General features: G+C 48.2%; 1 protein-coding gene across 2 annotated transcripts in view; it reads right to left on the reverse strand.

The window, feature by feature from the left end:
• The window catches only part of LOC142567830 (uncharacterized), a 91,225-nt gene that overhangs the window by 25,328 nt on the left and 52,466 nt on the right, over positions 1–13,431 (reverse strand). For both annotated transcript variants that reach the window (XM_075677982.1, XM_075677981.1), the window contains exon 4: positions 10,992–11,203. In XM_075677982.1, coding sequence (XP_075534097.1) covers positions 10,992–11,203 — 212 coding nt within the window. The remainder of the gene's footprint in view (positions 1–10,991; positions 11,204–13,431) is intronic.

Raw genomic sequence — 13,431 nt, forward strand, 5'->3', positions numbered from 1 at the left:
GCCGATATCTACGACAGGCTCGTTGAGGTATTACACCGAATTAAGAAGGCGGCCACACGCATCGTACTCGTCAAACAGCGTAACAAGGAAAATAAATGGATGACTTCAGAAATTCTGGCTGCATTAAAAGAAAAGGACCTTCTCTGGGCGGAAACTAAACGTTACCCCGCCTCTGAAGCGATGCGGTTAAAATTCAAAGAAGCCAGAAATAGGGCAAATGCGATGATTCGTTGCGCCAAGCGAATGCATTTACGGAATGAATTTAAATCCGCTCAGACAGACACCAGAAAAACATGGTCCTTAATAAATAACCTTAGAGGTGCTAATAAGCACCGAAATCGCGAATGTGATTTCGCTTCTTTTGGAACTAATGACCGTACTCTTGCTAATGATTTTAATACTTCATTCTCTCGAGTGTCGGGTAATGCATCACCGCTTCCACTGTCGTGTACTTTGCATAATAGTACATTGGAGTCCGCTCACTTTCCTTTACTAGCCGAAGACGAACTTAGGTCACTTATCTTTAAACTAAAGTGTAATAAATCACCAGGTATAGATGGAATTCATGTAAGTGACCTGCGTGCCATCTTTGGTGTCATCAAGGATGTGTTGCTGTCGCTTTTTAACAATATCATTTCCAGTGGTACAGTCCCATTAAATATGAAAACTGTCGTAGTAATTCCACTTTATAAGGGAGGAGCACATAATAGAACAGAAAACTATCGCCCAATTTCTGTGTTGCCCTGCTTATCTCAAGTACTGGAAAAACATTTATTACTAACAATGACAAGTTTCTTGGATAAGCACGGGATTTTATCCTCTTCCCAGTATGGTTTCATCCCCGGAAAAGGTACCCAATCGCTTCTTGAAGATCTCTCTGACGTGTTGAACTTGTCTTTCGAACGTAATCAGATCGTATGTGCCGTCCTCCTTGACGTCAGCAAAGCTTTCGATAGCGTGAGTCATGGTATTCTATTAACCAAGCTTTCAATATTAGGATTTCGTGGTACATTCCTGACGCTTCTGGAAAACTATCTGCATCACAGGCGCCAGCAGGTTTCACTAGGGCTGGCTAAAAGTGATTTCCTTGTAATAAAATCTGGTGTCCCCCAGGGGTCTATACTCAGTCCACTGTTATATAATATTTATGTGCATGACCTTGCTGATATAGTACCTGTAGGATTGTATCAGTATGCAGATGATACTGTCATTATAGCTCAATCAACAAACTTTAGGCATGCTATTACTTCCTTACAAGCAATGGCTACTAAGGCTATGGACTGGTTTTGTGCTAACTTAATCAATATTAATACGTCAAAGACAAAACTTATTTGTTTTCACAATCCTCTGAAAAAAAATAGACATTGATTACCCATTTGTACTTCACAATTCAATGTGTTCTCCATGTCTGTGTAAACCTTTAGATTATGTGACTTCTGTAAAATACCTCGATTTGTACTTTGACAGTGATCTTTCCTGGAACTCCCACTTAGATTATGTATGCAAACGACTTCATGTGGTATCTTGTGTGCTTTACAGTTTGAGATATTATATTGACACGTGTACTTATCTTTATCGGGCGACCACGTTTCGCCACCTAACAAATGTTATCGCGCAGCGCGGGACGCGCCTGCATGTATCCGAAGTTTCTGGAAAGTTATAGATACTTCTACCCGGCTATCTGTTGTCGCCGAACGTTGTGTTATCTGATTTCATCGTGTGACGCGAATGGTGTAGAACTTTGTGGAAGGTACCCGGGTCCGAACGATTAGTCTGGAACATTCGACGACTGCTGTATAAAAGCCAACGCGCTTGACTCGCTGATCAGATTTTACGACGATCGCCGACTGTGTTCGCCGCTCTCGTTGTGCTTTAAGTGTAGCCTGTTTTGTGGGCACAGGTTCGCCCAATAAAAGCTAGTTTTTGCCTTTCACAGTTTTGCTACTGTGTTCTTTGACGTCACGACCACGTGACATCTGGTGGAGGTGCTTTGCGTTCATGTACCGGACGCCCCCACAAAGCCGTGACCCAAGCCCGCACTCGGAAGACACCAACGTCGCCAAGAACCAGCGAGGTAGCCGCAGGCTGCAAGGACTGCCCCCGGAGCACGGACTTTTGCCTGATACGACTAGGAAGATGGCCACCAAGTCCACCCCAATGGCAGCCCCAGCGTCACCCGTCGTGCTGCAGCAGCCCAGGGAGCCGCCGACGTTCCGCGGTTCAACTTTCGAGGACCCGGAAAGCTGGCTTGAGACGTACGAGAGAGTCGCTACCTTTAACAACTGGAACAGCGACGACAAACTGCGATATGTCTTCTTCGCTTTGGAAGACGTGGCCAGGACGTGGTTTGAGAACCGAGAAGCCACCTTAACGACCTGGGAACTTTTCCGAAGCGGCTTCCTGCAGACATTCGCAAGCGTCGTAGGCCGAGAACGAGCCCAAGCGCTATTAGAAACCCGGGTGCAGCTACCTAATGAGACGACCGCGATCTACACGGAAGAAATGAGCCGTCTCTTCCGCCACGCCGACCCTGAAATGCCCGAGGAGAAGAAAGTCCGCCTGCTGATGCGTGGTGTGAAGGAGGAACTTTTTGCTGGAATGGTACGAAGCCCACCGAAGACCGTCGACGAGTTTCTTCGCGAGGCCACCAGCATCGAGAAGACACTCGAGATGCGAAACCGGCAATTCGACCGCCGCACAAACTCGACAAACTACGCCGGAGTTCAATCACTGGCCACCGACGACCTGCGCGAGACTATCCGAGCGGTCGTGCGGGAGGAGCTACAAAAGCTGTTCCCACCATCACAGCCTCAAGTGGCTTCGATTGCCGACGCCGTGCGTGAGGAGTTCCAACAACAACTTGGAGTAGCCCCTGTATCGCCCCAGCCTGAGCCGCAAGCGATGACCTACGCCGCCGTCGCACGCCGTCAAGGCCCCCCTCCGCGACCGCGCCAGGGCCCTGTCACGCCGCAGTTCCGTCGTCCGCCGCCGCCAGCGCCAGCACGACCACCCGTCGCCCAGAGCACCTACGTGAGGAAGACAGACATTTGGCGCGCTCCTGACCACCGCCCGCTCTGCTACCACTGCGGAGAAGCGGGGCACATCTACCGCCGATGCCCATACCGCGACTTGGGACTGAGAGGGTTCGCCGTCAACGCGCCGCGTCCACAGCTTGGAGAGCGCCCACGTGACATCGCCGACTACCTCGCCGCTACTCAGTGGAGCCCTCGACGGCCGTCCCGTTCGCCATCACCAGGCCGCTACCTGTCGCCGCAGCGCCGACCATACACTGGCCCAGTCCGGGGCAGGTCAGCGAGCCCATATCCGGAAAACTAAAAGCAGCAACCGATGGAGGTGCGGTTGCTGTTCGTCGAAGTGACGAAGATCCTCCGCCGCCGCCGAAGACACCGACGAAACTACCTCGACGACATAACGACACGCCGCCGTCCCGACGAAATCAGGAAGCCAAGACTACACCGACGAAAGAAGACTTGACGTCGCGACGTACCAGCTTCAGTTCAACACGACGCAGCCGTGATCAGACGCCAAGACCCAACTGCAACGCAAGACAAAGAACCACCGACCTCGACGTGCTTCTAGACGGCCACGCAGTCACTGCCTTAGTCGACACAGGCGCCGATTACTCAGTCATGAGTGGACACATCGCCGTCCAGTTGAAGAAGGTTAAGACTGCATGGGAAGGCCCTCAAATTCGGACCGCTGGAGGACACCTGATTACGCCGACAGGAATGTGCACGGCAAGAATTACCATCCACGACCGGACTTACCCTGTCACATTCGTTATCCTCCAACAGTGTTCACGAGATGTCATTCTCGGCATGGACTTCCTCAACCAACACGGCGCAGTCATCGACCTGAAGTCGAAGTCAATAACGCTGTCGGAAGATCATGCGATACCGCCGGTGAGCCCTCGTAGTCACCACGCCTTGAGTGTGCTCGAACATCACGTGAGCATCCCGCCTCGCTCCAGCATTTTTATTTCGGTCGGCACCGAAACACCCGCTGACGTAGAAGGCGTCATCGAAGGCGACCAACGTCTACTGCTAGACCGTGAAATTTGCGTCGCAAGAGGGATCGCTCGACTGCACGGAGGACACACGAAAGTGTTGCTGACAAACTTCAGCCAGGAGTTCAAGCACATCAACAAGGGCACGACGATCGCATACATCGAGGAAATTCTGGAAAACAGCAATGCGTTTGTCCTCTCTGATTCTGCCGCATCTACCCCGACGACCGTAGTTCCCGAGCCAGACTTCGACATAAATCCAAGTCTCCCCACGATTAAGCAACAACAGCTCAGAAGTCTACTTCGACAATACAAAGAGTGCTTTTCGACGTCATCAAGGATTCCACGAACCCCAGTCGCAAAGCATCGCATAATAACCGAAGAGGGCGCTCGACCTCTCCGCCAGAGCCCATACCGAGTTTCGACGCGAGAACGTGAAGCTATAAGGCACCAAGTCGACGAAATGCTGCGCGACGACATCATCCAGCCGTCCAAAAGCCCGTGGGCATCTCCTGTAGTCTTGGTGAAAAAAAAGGACGGAACCCTGCGTTTCTGCGTCGATTATCGTCGTCTGAACAATATCACGAAGAAGGACGTCTACCCCCTCCCACGGATAGACGACGCACTGGATCGGCTCTGCAACGCTAAATGCGCTACGTGATGGACACAGTTTTAGCAGGATTGAAGTGGCAGACCTGTCTCGTTTACTTGGATGACGTCGTCGTCTTCGCCGGAAATTTCGACGATCACCTGAGGCGGCTTGCGACAGTACTAGAGGCCATCAAGTCATCAGGGCTCACTCTGAAGCCGGAAAAGTGTCGATTCGCTTACGATGAGCTTTTGTTCCTAGGCCACGTCATCAGCAAATCAGGAGTACGCCCCGACCCACAGAAGACAGCTGCCATCGCAAAATTCCCGCAGCCAACCGACAAGAAGGCAGTGCGCAGATTCCTTGGCATGTGTGCCTACTATAGGCGCTTTGTCAAGGACTTTTCACGCATCGCGGAGCCGCTAACACATCTAACCAAATGTGATGTCGAGTTCAAGTGGGAAACGCCACAGGCCAAGGCATTTCAAGAACTCAAACGACGGATGCAGTCGCCGCCGGTACTTGCACACTTCGATGAGGACGCCGATACCGAAATCCACACTGACGCCAGTAGCCTAGGCCTCGGTGCCGTCCTAGTCCAGAGGAAAGAAGGACTTCAACGGGTGATATCGTATGCTAGCCGGTCGCTGTCAAAAGCGGAAAGCAATTATTCTACGACTGAAAAGGAATGCCTCGCTATCATTTGGGCTACAGCTAAATTCCGCCCTTACCTCTATGGCAGGCCATTCAAAGTCGTCAGCGACCACCATGCGTTGTGTTGGCTAGCTAACTTAAAGGACCCTTCAGGACGGCTGGCGCGGTGGAGCCTCAGACTACAAGAATATGACGTCACGGTAATATACAAGTCCGGAAGAAAACACTCCGACGCCGACTGCTTATCACGCGCCCCCATCGATCCCCCGCCGCAAGACGACGAGGACGACGACGCCTTCCTTGGGATAATAAGCGCGGAAGACTTCACTAAACAGCAACGAGCAGACCCGGAGCTAAAAGGCCTCGTCGAGTATTTGGAAGGGAACACCGACGTTGTCCCTAGGGCATTTAAGCACGGGTTGTCTTCGTTCACGCTACAAAACAACCTGCTTGTGAAGAAGACCTTCTCACCAGTCCGCGCCAGCTACCTTCTTGTTGTACCGTCAGCGCTGCGTCCAGAAATACTGCACGCCCTACACGACGATCCAACCGCTGGGCACCTCGGGTTCTCCCGGACGCTGTCGCGAATACAGGAAAGGTATTACTGGCCGCGTCTGACCGCCGACGTCGCCCTTTACGTCAAGACATGCCGAGACTGTCAACGACACAAGACACCACCGACAAGGCCAGCAGGATTACTACAGCCGATCGAACCTCCTCGCCGACCATTCCAGCAGATTGGGATGGATTTGTTGGGGCCGTTTCCGATGTCAACATCCGGGAATAAGTGGATCGTCGTGGCGACGGACTATCTCACCCGCTTTGCTGAAACTAAAGCTCTACCAAAAGGCAGCGCAGCCGAAGTGGCGAAATTTTTCGTCGAGAACATCCTGCTGCGACATGGTGCTCCAGAAGTCCTCATCACCGACAGAGGAACGGCTTTTACAGCAGAGCTCACCCAGGCCATTCTGCAGTACAGCCAGACAAGCCACAGGAGGACAACTGCCTACCATCCGCAGACGAATGGTCTCACGGAGCGCCTGAACAAGACCCTCGCCGACATGCTAGCAATGTATGTCGACGTCGAGCACAAGACGTGGGACGCGGTCCTGCCGTATGTAACCTTCGCTTACAACACGGCGGTGCAAGAAACAACACAGATCACGCCGTTTAAGCTGGTTTACGGCAGGAACCCGACGACGACGCTCGACGCCATGCTGCCCCACGTCACTGACGAAGAGAATGTTGACGTCGCTAGCTATCTCCAGCGCGCCGAAGAAGCCCGACAGCTCGCCCGCCTGCGGATCAAGAACCAACAGAGGACCGACAACCGACACTACAACCTCCGATGACGCTTCGTCGAGTACCAGCCCGGCGACCGAGTTTGGGTTTGGACACCGATACGCCGACGAGGACTGAGTGAGAAACTATTGCGCCGCTATTTCGGACCCTACAAGGTCATTCAACGTATTGGCGCACTGGACCATGAGGTCGTGCCAGACGGAATTTCGCATTCACAGCGGCGCCGCGCACGATCTGAAGTGGTCCACGTGGTGCGTCTGAAACCCTTTTACGGACGCTAACGAACTTCCTTATTTTGTTGTTTTCTTTGCTACGGGTGTTTTTCTTATTTCGTTTGTATGCAGCATCGGGTCGATGCTTTTTTTAAGAGGGGGGGTATTGACACGTGTACTTATCTTTATTGGGCAACCACGTTTCGCCACCTAACAAATGTTATCGCACAGCGCGGGACGCGCCTGCATGTATCCGAAGTTTCTGGAAAGTTATAGATACTTCTACCCGGCTATCTGTTGTCGCCGAACGTTGTGTTATCTGATTTCATCGTGTGACGCGAATGGTGTAGAACTTTGTGGAAGGTACCCGGGTCCGAACGATTAGTCTGGAACATTCGACGACTGCTGTATAAAAGCTGACGCGCTTGACTCGCTGATCAGATTTTACGACGATCGCCGACTGTGTTCGCCGCTCTCGTTGTGCTTTAAGTGTAGCCTGTTTTGTGGGCACAGGTTCGCCCAATAAAAGCTAGTTTTTGCCTTTCACAGTTTTGCTACTGTGTTCTTTGACATCACGACCACGTGACAATATGCCCCTCTCTGTTCGAAAAGTTGTGGTACATGCGTTGTGTTATAGTGTATTAAGGTACGGCATAACAGTTTATGGTCATTGTGCAATTCGTTGGCAAACTAGGGTAAACTCTATTCTCCGTTCTATACTAAAGAACATCAGCTATGATTTAAATCTTCATGAGAAAAGTGGCGTTTTCAAAACCTTATTTATGCCAGACTTTAATCAACTACTGCTGGAAACTGTTGTGCAAAAACACTTCTGGGAAAGTAATTTCAGGGTGAAGTATGTTCCCTCACGTTGTTTGCGGCCTAAGAATCTTTACCTCGTAACCAGGCGTTGTACAAGATATGGCAGGAGAATACGAGACTACTATGTTCCTGTATATTTTAACAAATTGTCTCAAACCGCCTTGCGCGCTCGAACAAAATACAAGTTAAAAAAGGCACTCAGGCAAATTGACTAGTCGCCTCAGGGAATCATTAGTTTTTTCTTTTTGCTTTATTTTTTTCCTCATATACTACTTTAAATGTGAAAAGTACATGTCAATTGAATAAGTGCTTGTTCCACTGCCTGCCAGGCACTGCCGCTCAAGCCCTGTGTGGCTTTGGCAGGCCTGTTATGTACGCCGCTTTTTTGTGACTTTGTGGAATAAAGTATTATTATTATTATTATTATTATGGACTGATGGGTTGATGGGCGGAATGGTTAATTTTTGGGACTTTCACTATAACAATCTTTCAGAATAAGAACAATTTACCGTGGCCCCCTGAAAGTTTGTTATTTTTAGATTTCACTGTATCCTTATTTCGTATAGCTGTCTGCTAATTTACTATCACAATCAATGCTTTGTGTTTCAGGCAAAACTGTGACTTTTTATAAAAAACCTGGTGTGAGAGGGATAGCAAAGTTTGCCAGATTGGCTTCCTGAGCCAGAGACGAAGAAGTGAATAATTTATCGCTCTTTTTTTTTTTTGACCCATGCTGCTGTTGGCATGCAGCTCTTCCCCAATCACTGAAGATTTTGACAATTGTTTGGACATAGTTAGTGCTATAAGTGGCCTTCTTCTTTAATCACCAAGGTAGCGTGCTAAGTTCTAAGTTCTATATAGCAATGATCAGTTATAATGATAGAATTTTTAATGCTTCTTGATATCGTTATAAGTGGACTACACTGTATACAAAGACACTGATGGAGTTGGTGGAACTTAGCACGCTACCTTGGTGATTAAAGAAGAAGGCCACTTATAGCACTAACTATGTCCAAACAATTGTCAAAATCTTCAGTGATTGGGGAAGAGCTGCATGCAAACAGCAGCATGGGTAGAAAAAAAAAAACGATAAATGATTCACTTCTTCGTCTCTGGCTCAGGAAGCCAATCTGGCAACCTTTGCTATCCCTCTCACATCAAGTCTTTTATAAAAAGTCACAGTTTTGCCTGAAACACAAAGCATTGATTGTGATAGTAAATTAGCAGACAGCTATACGAAATAAGGATACAGTGAAATCTAAAAATAACAAACTTCAGGGGGCCATGGTAAATTGTTTGTTATTCTGAAAGATTGTTATAGTGAAAGTCCCAAAAATTAACCATTCCGCCCATCAACCCATCATTCCATAAGTTGTCACCATAAGAGCTATCCACGAAAACATTGCTGTTGGCTCATGGCATGCGCTGTTGTTATTTTCCATATATTTTCCCGCCAAGCACCACTGAAGCACTGTATAATAAGAGTGATGCGTGCAAAACAGACACTGACACAGCGAAAACCACTGTCAAAAAGATAGCTCCATGTTGCCTACAAAGTGCAATGTTTCTCATTTTTTGTTTGTTTTTCACATTTCTTGCAGTGAGCACCGCAACTGTCTTGCTCGAGGTGGACACCTGAACTATGTCAAAGCGCAAAGGCATGTAAACGACACTGTCTGGAAAGCGCGAAGTGCGACTGTGCGGTATCTCTGCGAGTACAGAGCTTGCATTTCACCACATGCTCAGTTAGTACTGCCGCAAAAGAAGCGTGAAAGAAAGAGGCATGCACAGAAAGAAGGGTGAAAGAAAGAAGAGACGCACCTCCGTTGCTAGGCGACACTTTTCTGGGTAGAGCATGCACTCTCAAAGCCTGATGTGTTGTAGCTTCCGCTCGCCCACATTCTCTTTTTCTCAGGCGCCGTCTCAGGTTTTCCGAACCGATGTGCAGCGATGTCCGCTCTCTGCGCCTTGTGGTCTGCTAGCCTCCTATTTCAGGTGCCATGAAGGATACTCGGAAATATAATAATCCCCAGGTTTCGGAATACTAGTTTGTAGTAATGAGGCATTAACATCACAGGTAAATTGAATAGCGGTTGTTATTCTGAAAAGTTCAGTATTCTTAAGTTTGTAGCACTGAAATATATTTACACTGAAACTATAAGAAGTCAGCAGGGGATTTCTGAAAAGTTCGTTAATGTGGTGTTCTTAGCAACGAGGTTTCACTGTAGTGGTTTTATCGTCCATATAAACTCGTAAACATTTGCTTACTGACTAAATGAACCAGCACAGTGTCAGGCACGCACAGGCAATCATAAACACATCTCATTCAATAAGCGCGGACACTAGCTGCCAAAACTCTGGCACGAGAAAGAGCGGCAGCCCCAGCTAGCGAATTGACTCTCATGTTGCCTCTTGCTTCTACTCGAACTAAGCAGCGAGAACAGTGCGCATGAAGCTATCAGCCCGCAGTGCACCTAGACTTGGTACTCATGGCAGAGCGCTTTCAAGATGGGGCCCACATGGCTGCGCTCAGTCATGCCACATGCAGCCGCAGCAAGAGTAGACCCCCTGCCGGTGGCTTCGTGCCTGTGGAAGACGGTGCACCTCCTCCCTGCTTTCATCCCTTGTACGCACGCGAGATCAAGCCACCATCCTCGGCTCACCCTTCACATGCTTTCGCTCACACTTGCAGCATATGGTGCACGGCTACTGTGTTATCGCACTTGGATTTTGCATGGAACATCACGTCGACGCCGATGGCAGAAATGCGCCTGGGGTGTCCATATGATTGCTATTGCAATAACAATTGCATGTTGCACCCACGTGCGAGTGAACATAACAATATGATGTTTTAAGTACTTGACACAATGCGCCATCTCCACTCTCTCTTCCACACACCCACACTTATCTATTTCACACCTCAGCATGCCTATGTAACTGCTCAAATGTGATGTCAGTATATGTTCGTCTGACTAAATCGAGCTCTGGTTTGGCCCTGAATGCCCTTTCAAGTCGGTAGATAATTTCAAGTCGGTAGATAATTTCAAGTCGGTAGATAATTTCGAGTCCGGTCGGGTTATGTGTGGGTACAAGTCAAGGAAGTCTCCATGTGCAATTCCATGGATTTGAATGAGCAGACCAATGAAGGTGCCAGTGTGAGCGAACCAGTGACTCCACGAGTGTGAGCTAGCCCAAGTGTGTGCGACTCTGAGCCAGCGAGTCTCATTGAAGCCTGCCTAGGCCTAATTTATGGTGAGTCTGGAGTCTACCGGCTGAGTGCCATACCAGTGAGTCAGTGTCTGAGTGAGCCCTAGGCTATAATGTGTATCATGTGAGTGAGTCTAAATGAGCCCCACTTATTTTGCCTAAGTATGGTCGCACCCACCCGAATAGTCTGATGCAGCATCTCGGCATGGAAGTGCTCCTCAGCGGTTATGGGCTCCAGCACGGGGATGCTGTCGGGGTCTGGCGGGGGCTGCCCATTGGCCAACACGTGTCGCTGCAAGATGGGAGGCCCCTGATGGTTGGCATCAGTTGAAGCCGGTTGATCAACCAGCACCCTGCCACTGCTGACAGGCTGCTGCAGGGTGCCCCTTCCTGTAGGGGAAAGAAATAATATGAAAAGGACACAGTGTGTGAAACGAACATGTAAAACAAAGCAATGAGCATGCATACCTGCCAACATAGGGACCTTAACATTCAGAAGATCTGCCGAGCAGGAGGGAGGGGGCAACAACAAAAAATACAGGTACGCCAAGTGAACTAATGCATCAAGCACGAGCTTGTTTTGGCCAGTGGCCTCTCGTTGGAGTGTTTGCATGAAAAACTGTTTTCCTGTTTTCTCTTCCAACTTGCCTGCATTTCTCTTCAAAGTAGACTGCCCTGATAAAGTAGAGCTGCGAGGAGGTAACATTGCTTGGTTTAAGCAGCTTTTAGGGAGATTTATGGCCATGCCCATACAATCCAGGATATTAATCGGAATGTGTGTGTCTCCCAAGCAAATTGGGAAGTTGGCAGGTATGAACACGGCCTCAGATGTGTCTGGCTATCACGAAAACTATGTAGAACCAATGTACATGTTGAAATCTAACACAGTGTTGGGTGTGTCTGGCCATCACGAAAACTATGTAAAACCAATGCACATGTTGAAATCTATGTGAAGCAAAGCTTTAGTCAAACAGTTTAATTACTGCTATCAACAAAATGTGAGGCGTACAAGTGTTTATTTTCATACGATGAAATGTGTAATCTCATGCTACGCCTATGCACCACACAAGTCTGAACTTTATTCTTGTGCAACATGTATGTTGATGCATTGCACCACTCACAAGCCATGCCAAAATGCCAACAGCAGTTCATGCAGCTGCACACTGTGAGATGTCGAAACAGCCATGTCACGAGGATGAAGGTGATGCACAGAACGTTATTGTGATCCACATACTGTCCAGGCTATCAGTCAGCAACAGTGTAGGACTTGTTCAGTTACAAATCAACTTGGGCCTCAAAAAAGAATGAACACATTCCTGCAACCACAACGTACAAACTTCCACCATTCTGGGTTAAATTTGAAATGACAGGAATATACAATTGAACATTGCACGACGGGGGTGTTTGCCTAGCAGCACTAGTTCTAGGTTGTAGCGCTAGGCTTAAACAGGTCGGTACTATGGCGGAACGGGGAAGGCAGCGATTCTCGTCGTCTTCTCTTTCACAAGCACTATGCCCACTGCCCAGTGCCTTCAGTACAATCGTTATAAAAAATTCCCATAGAATAATGGAAATGCCTTTGTTATATTTGTTTAAGCATACATGCTGATGTAAGCAAACAAACAAACAAAAACACACACACACACACACACACACACACACACACACACACACACACACACACACACACACACACACACACACAAAAACAATATCGCAACCAGGTCTATGCATAATGCAAATGCGGTGCCTCCGACAAACCAGCAAATGGCTTCCTGCAGATTTTTAAGGCTCATCTGTGGCAAGGAGAGCCACACCTTACACACAGGTGCATCATCGCATCACCAATATACCACTGTGCGATCACATGGGTGGCATGGGATCCAAGACATATGTATGCCTGGTAGCGAAGCTGCCACAGAAGCCCATACGTCCTGCAATGGCAGCTTGTGGAGTCATAGCCGCGCCATCTACATTTCATGGGGCCTACTTCTTGATGTAAAAATGTCAATGTTTCCTGTTCAAGGCTTGTTGTGCCAAGTCATCTACTGTGGCAGCTCACATCACACTGCATACAACAGTTCGAATGAAGCGTAAGAGAGAATATTCACCACAAAACCACATCGTGATCTAAAACAAGTACAACTATCTGTACTTATAGCCCTCGTTCTATAAGGGCAGGCACTACACTGGTGAGCCTTGAGAGTTTTGCATGAATTCAGAGCAATGAGTTCAGTCAGATTTCGAACTAAGTACCACATGCATGTGTCCTTGGTACCAACACACATCTGTTATTTTAGTGTTATGACAAATTCAATATTACCTCAATATAATTTAAAGAAACACACACTTCACTAACACAGCATGCATACCACCTGCAGTTTTTCTCTGGTACTGAGGATGTAGCTAAAACATTTTATTCAGTGAAAAGGCAGTTGAACAATAAAGTTACTGATCAAACCTTATAAGGTTTGATCAGTAACTACAGTTATCAGTGATCAGTATACTACAGTCGAACCCGACTATATCGAACCCATTTACATCGAATTATTCTCTATGTAGAACAATTTCTGAACATGGTATAGTTACAATGAGTATATATAGCAAAAATTACGCTT

The sequence above is a fragment of the Dermacentor variabilis genome, unplaced genomic scaffold (assembly GCF_050947875.1).
Source record: "Dermacentor variabilis isolate Ectoservices unplaced genomic scaffold, ASM5094787v1 scaffold_14, whole genome shotgun sequence".
Classification (NCBI taxonomy): domain Eukaryota; kingdom Metazoa; phylum Arthropoda; class Arachnida; order Ixodida; family Ixodidae; genus Dermacentor; species Dermacentor variabilis.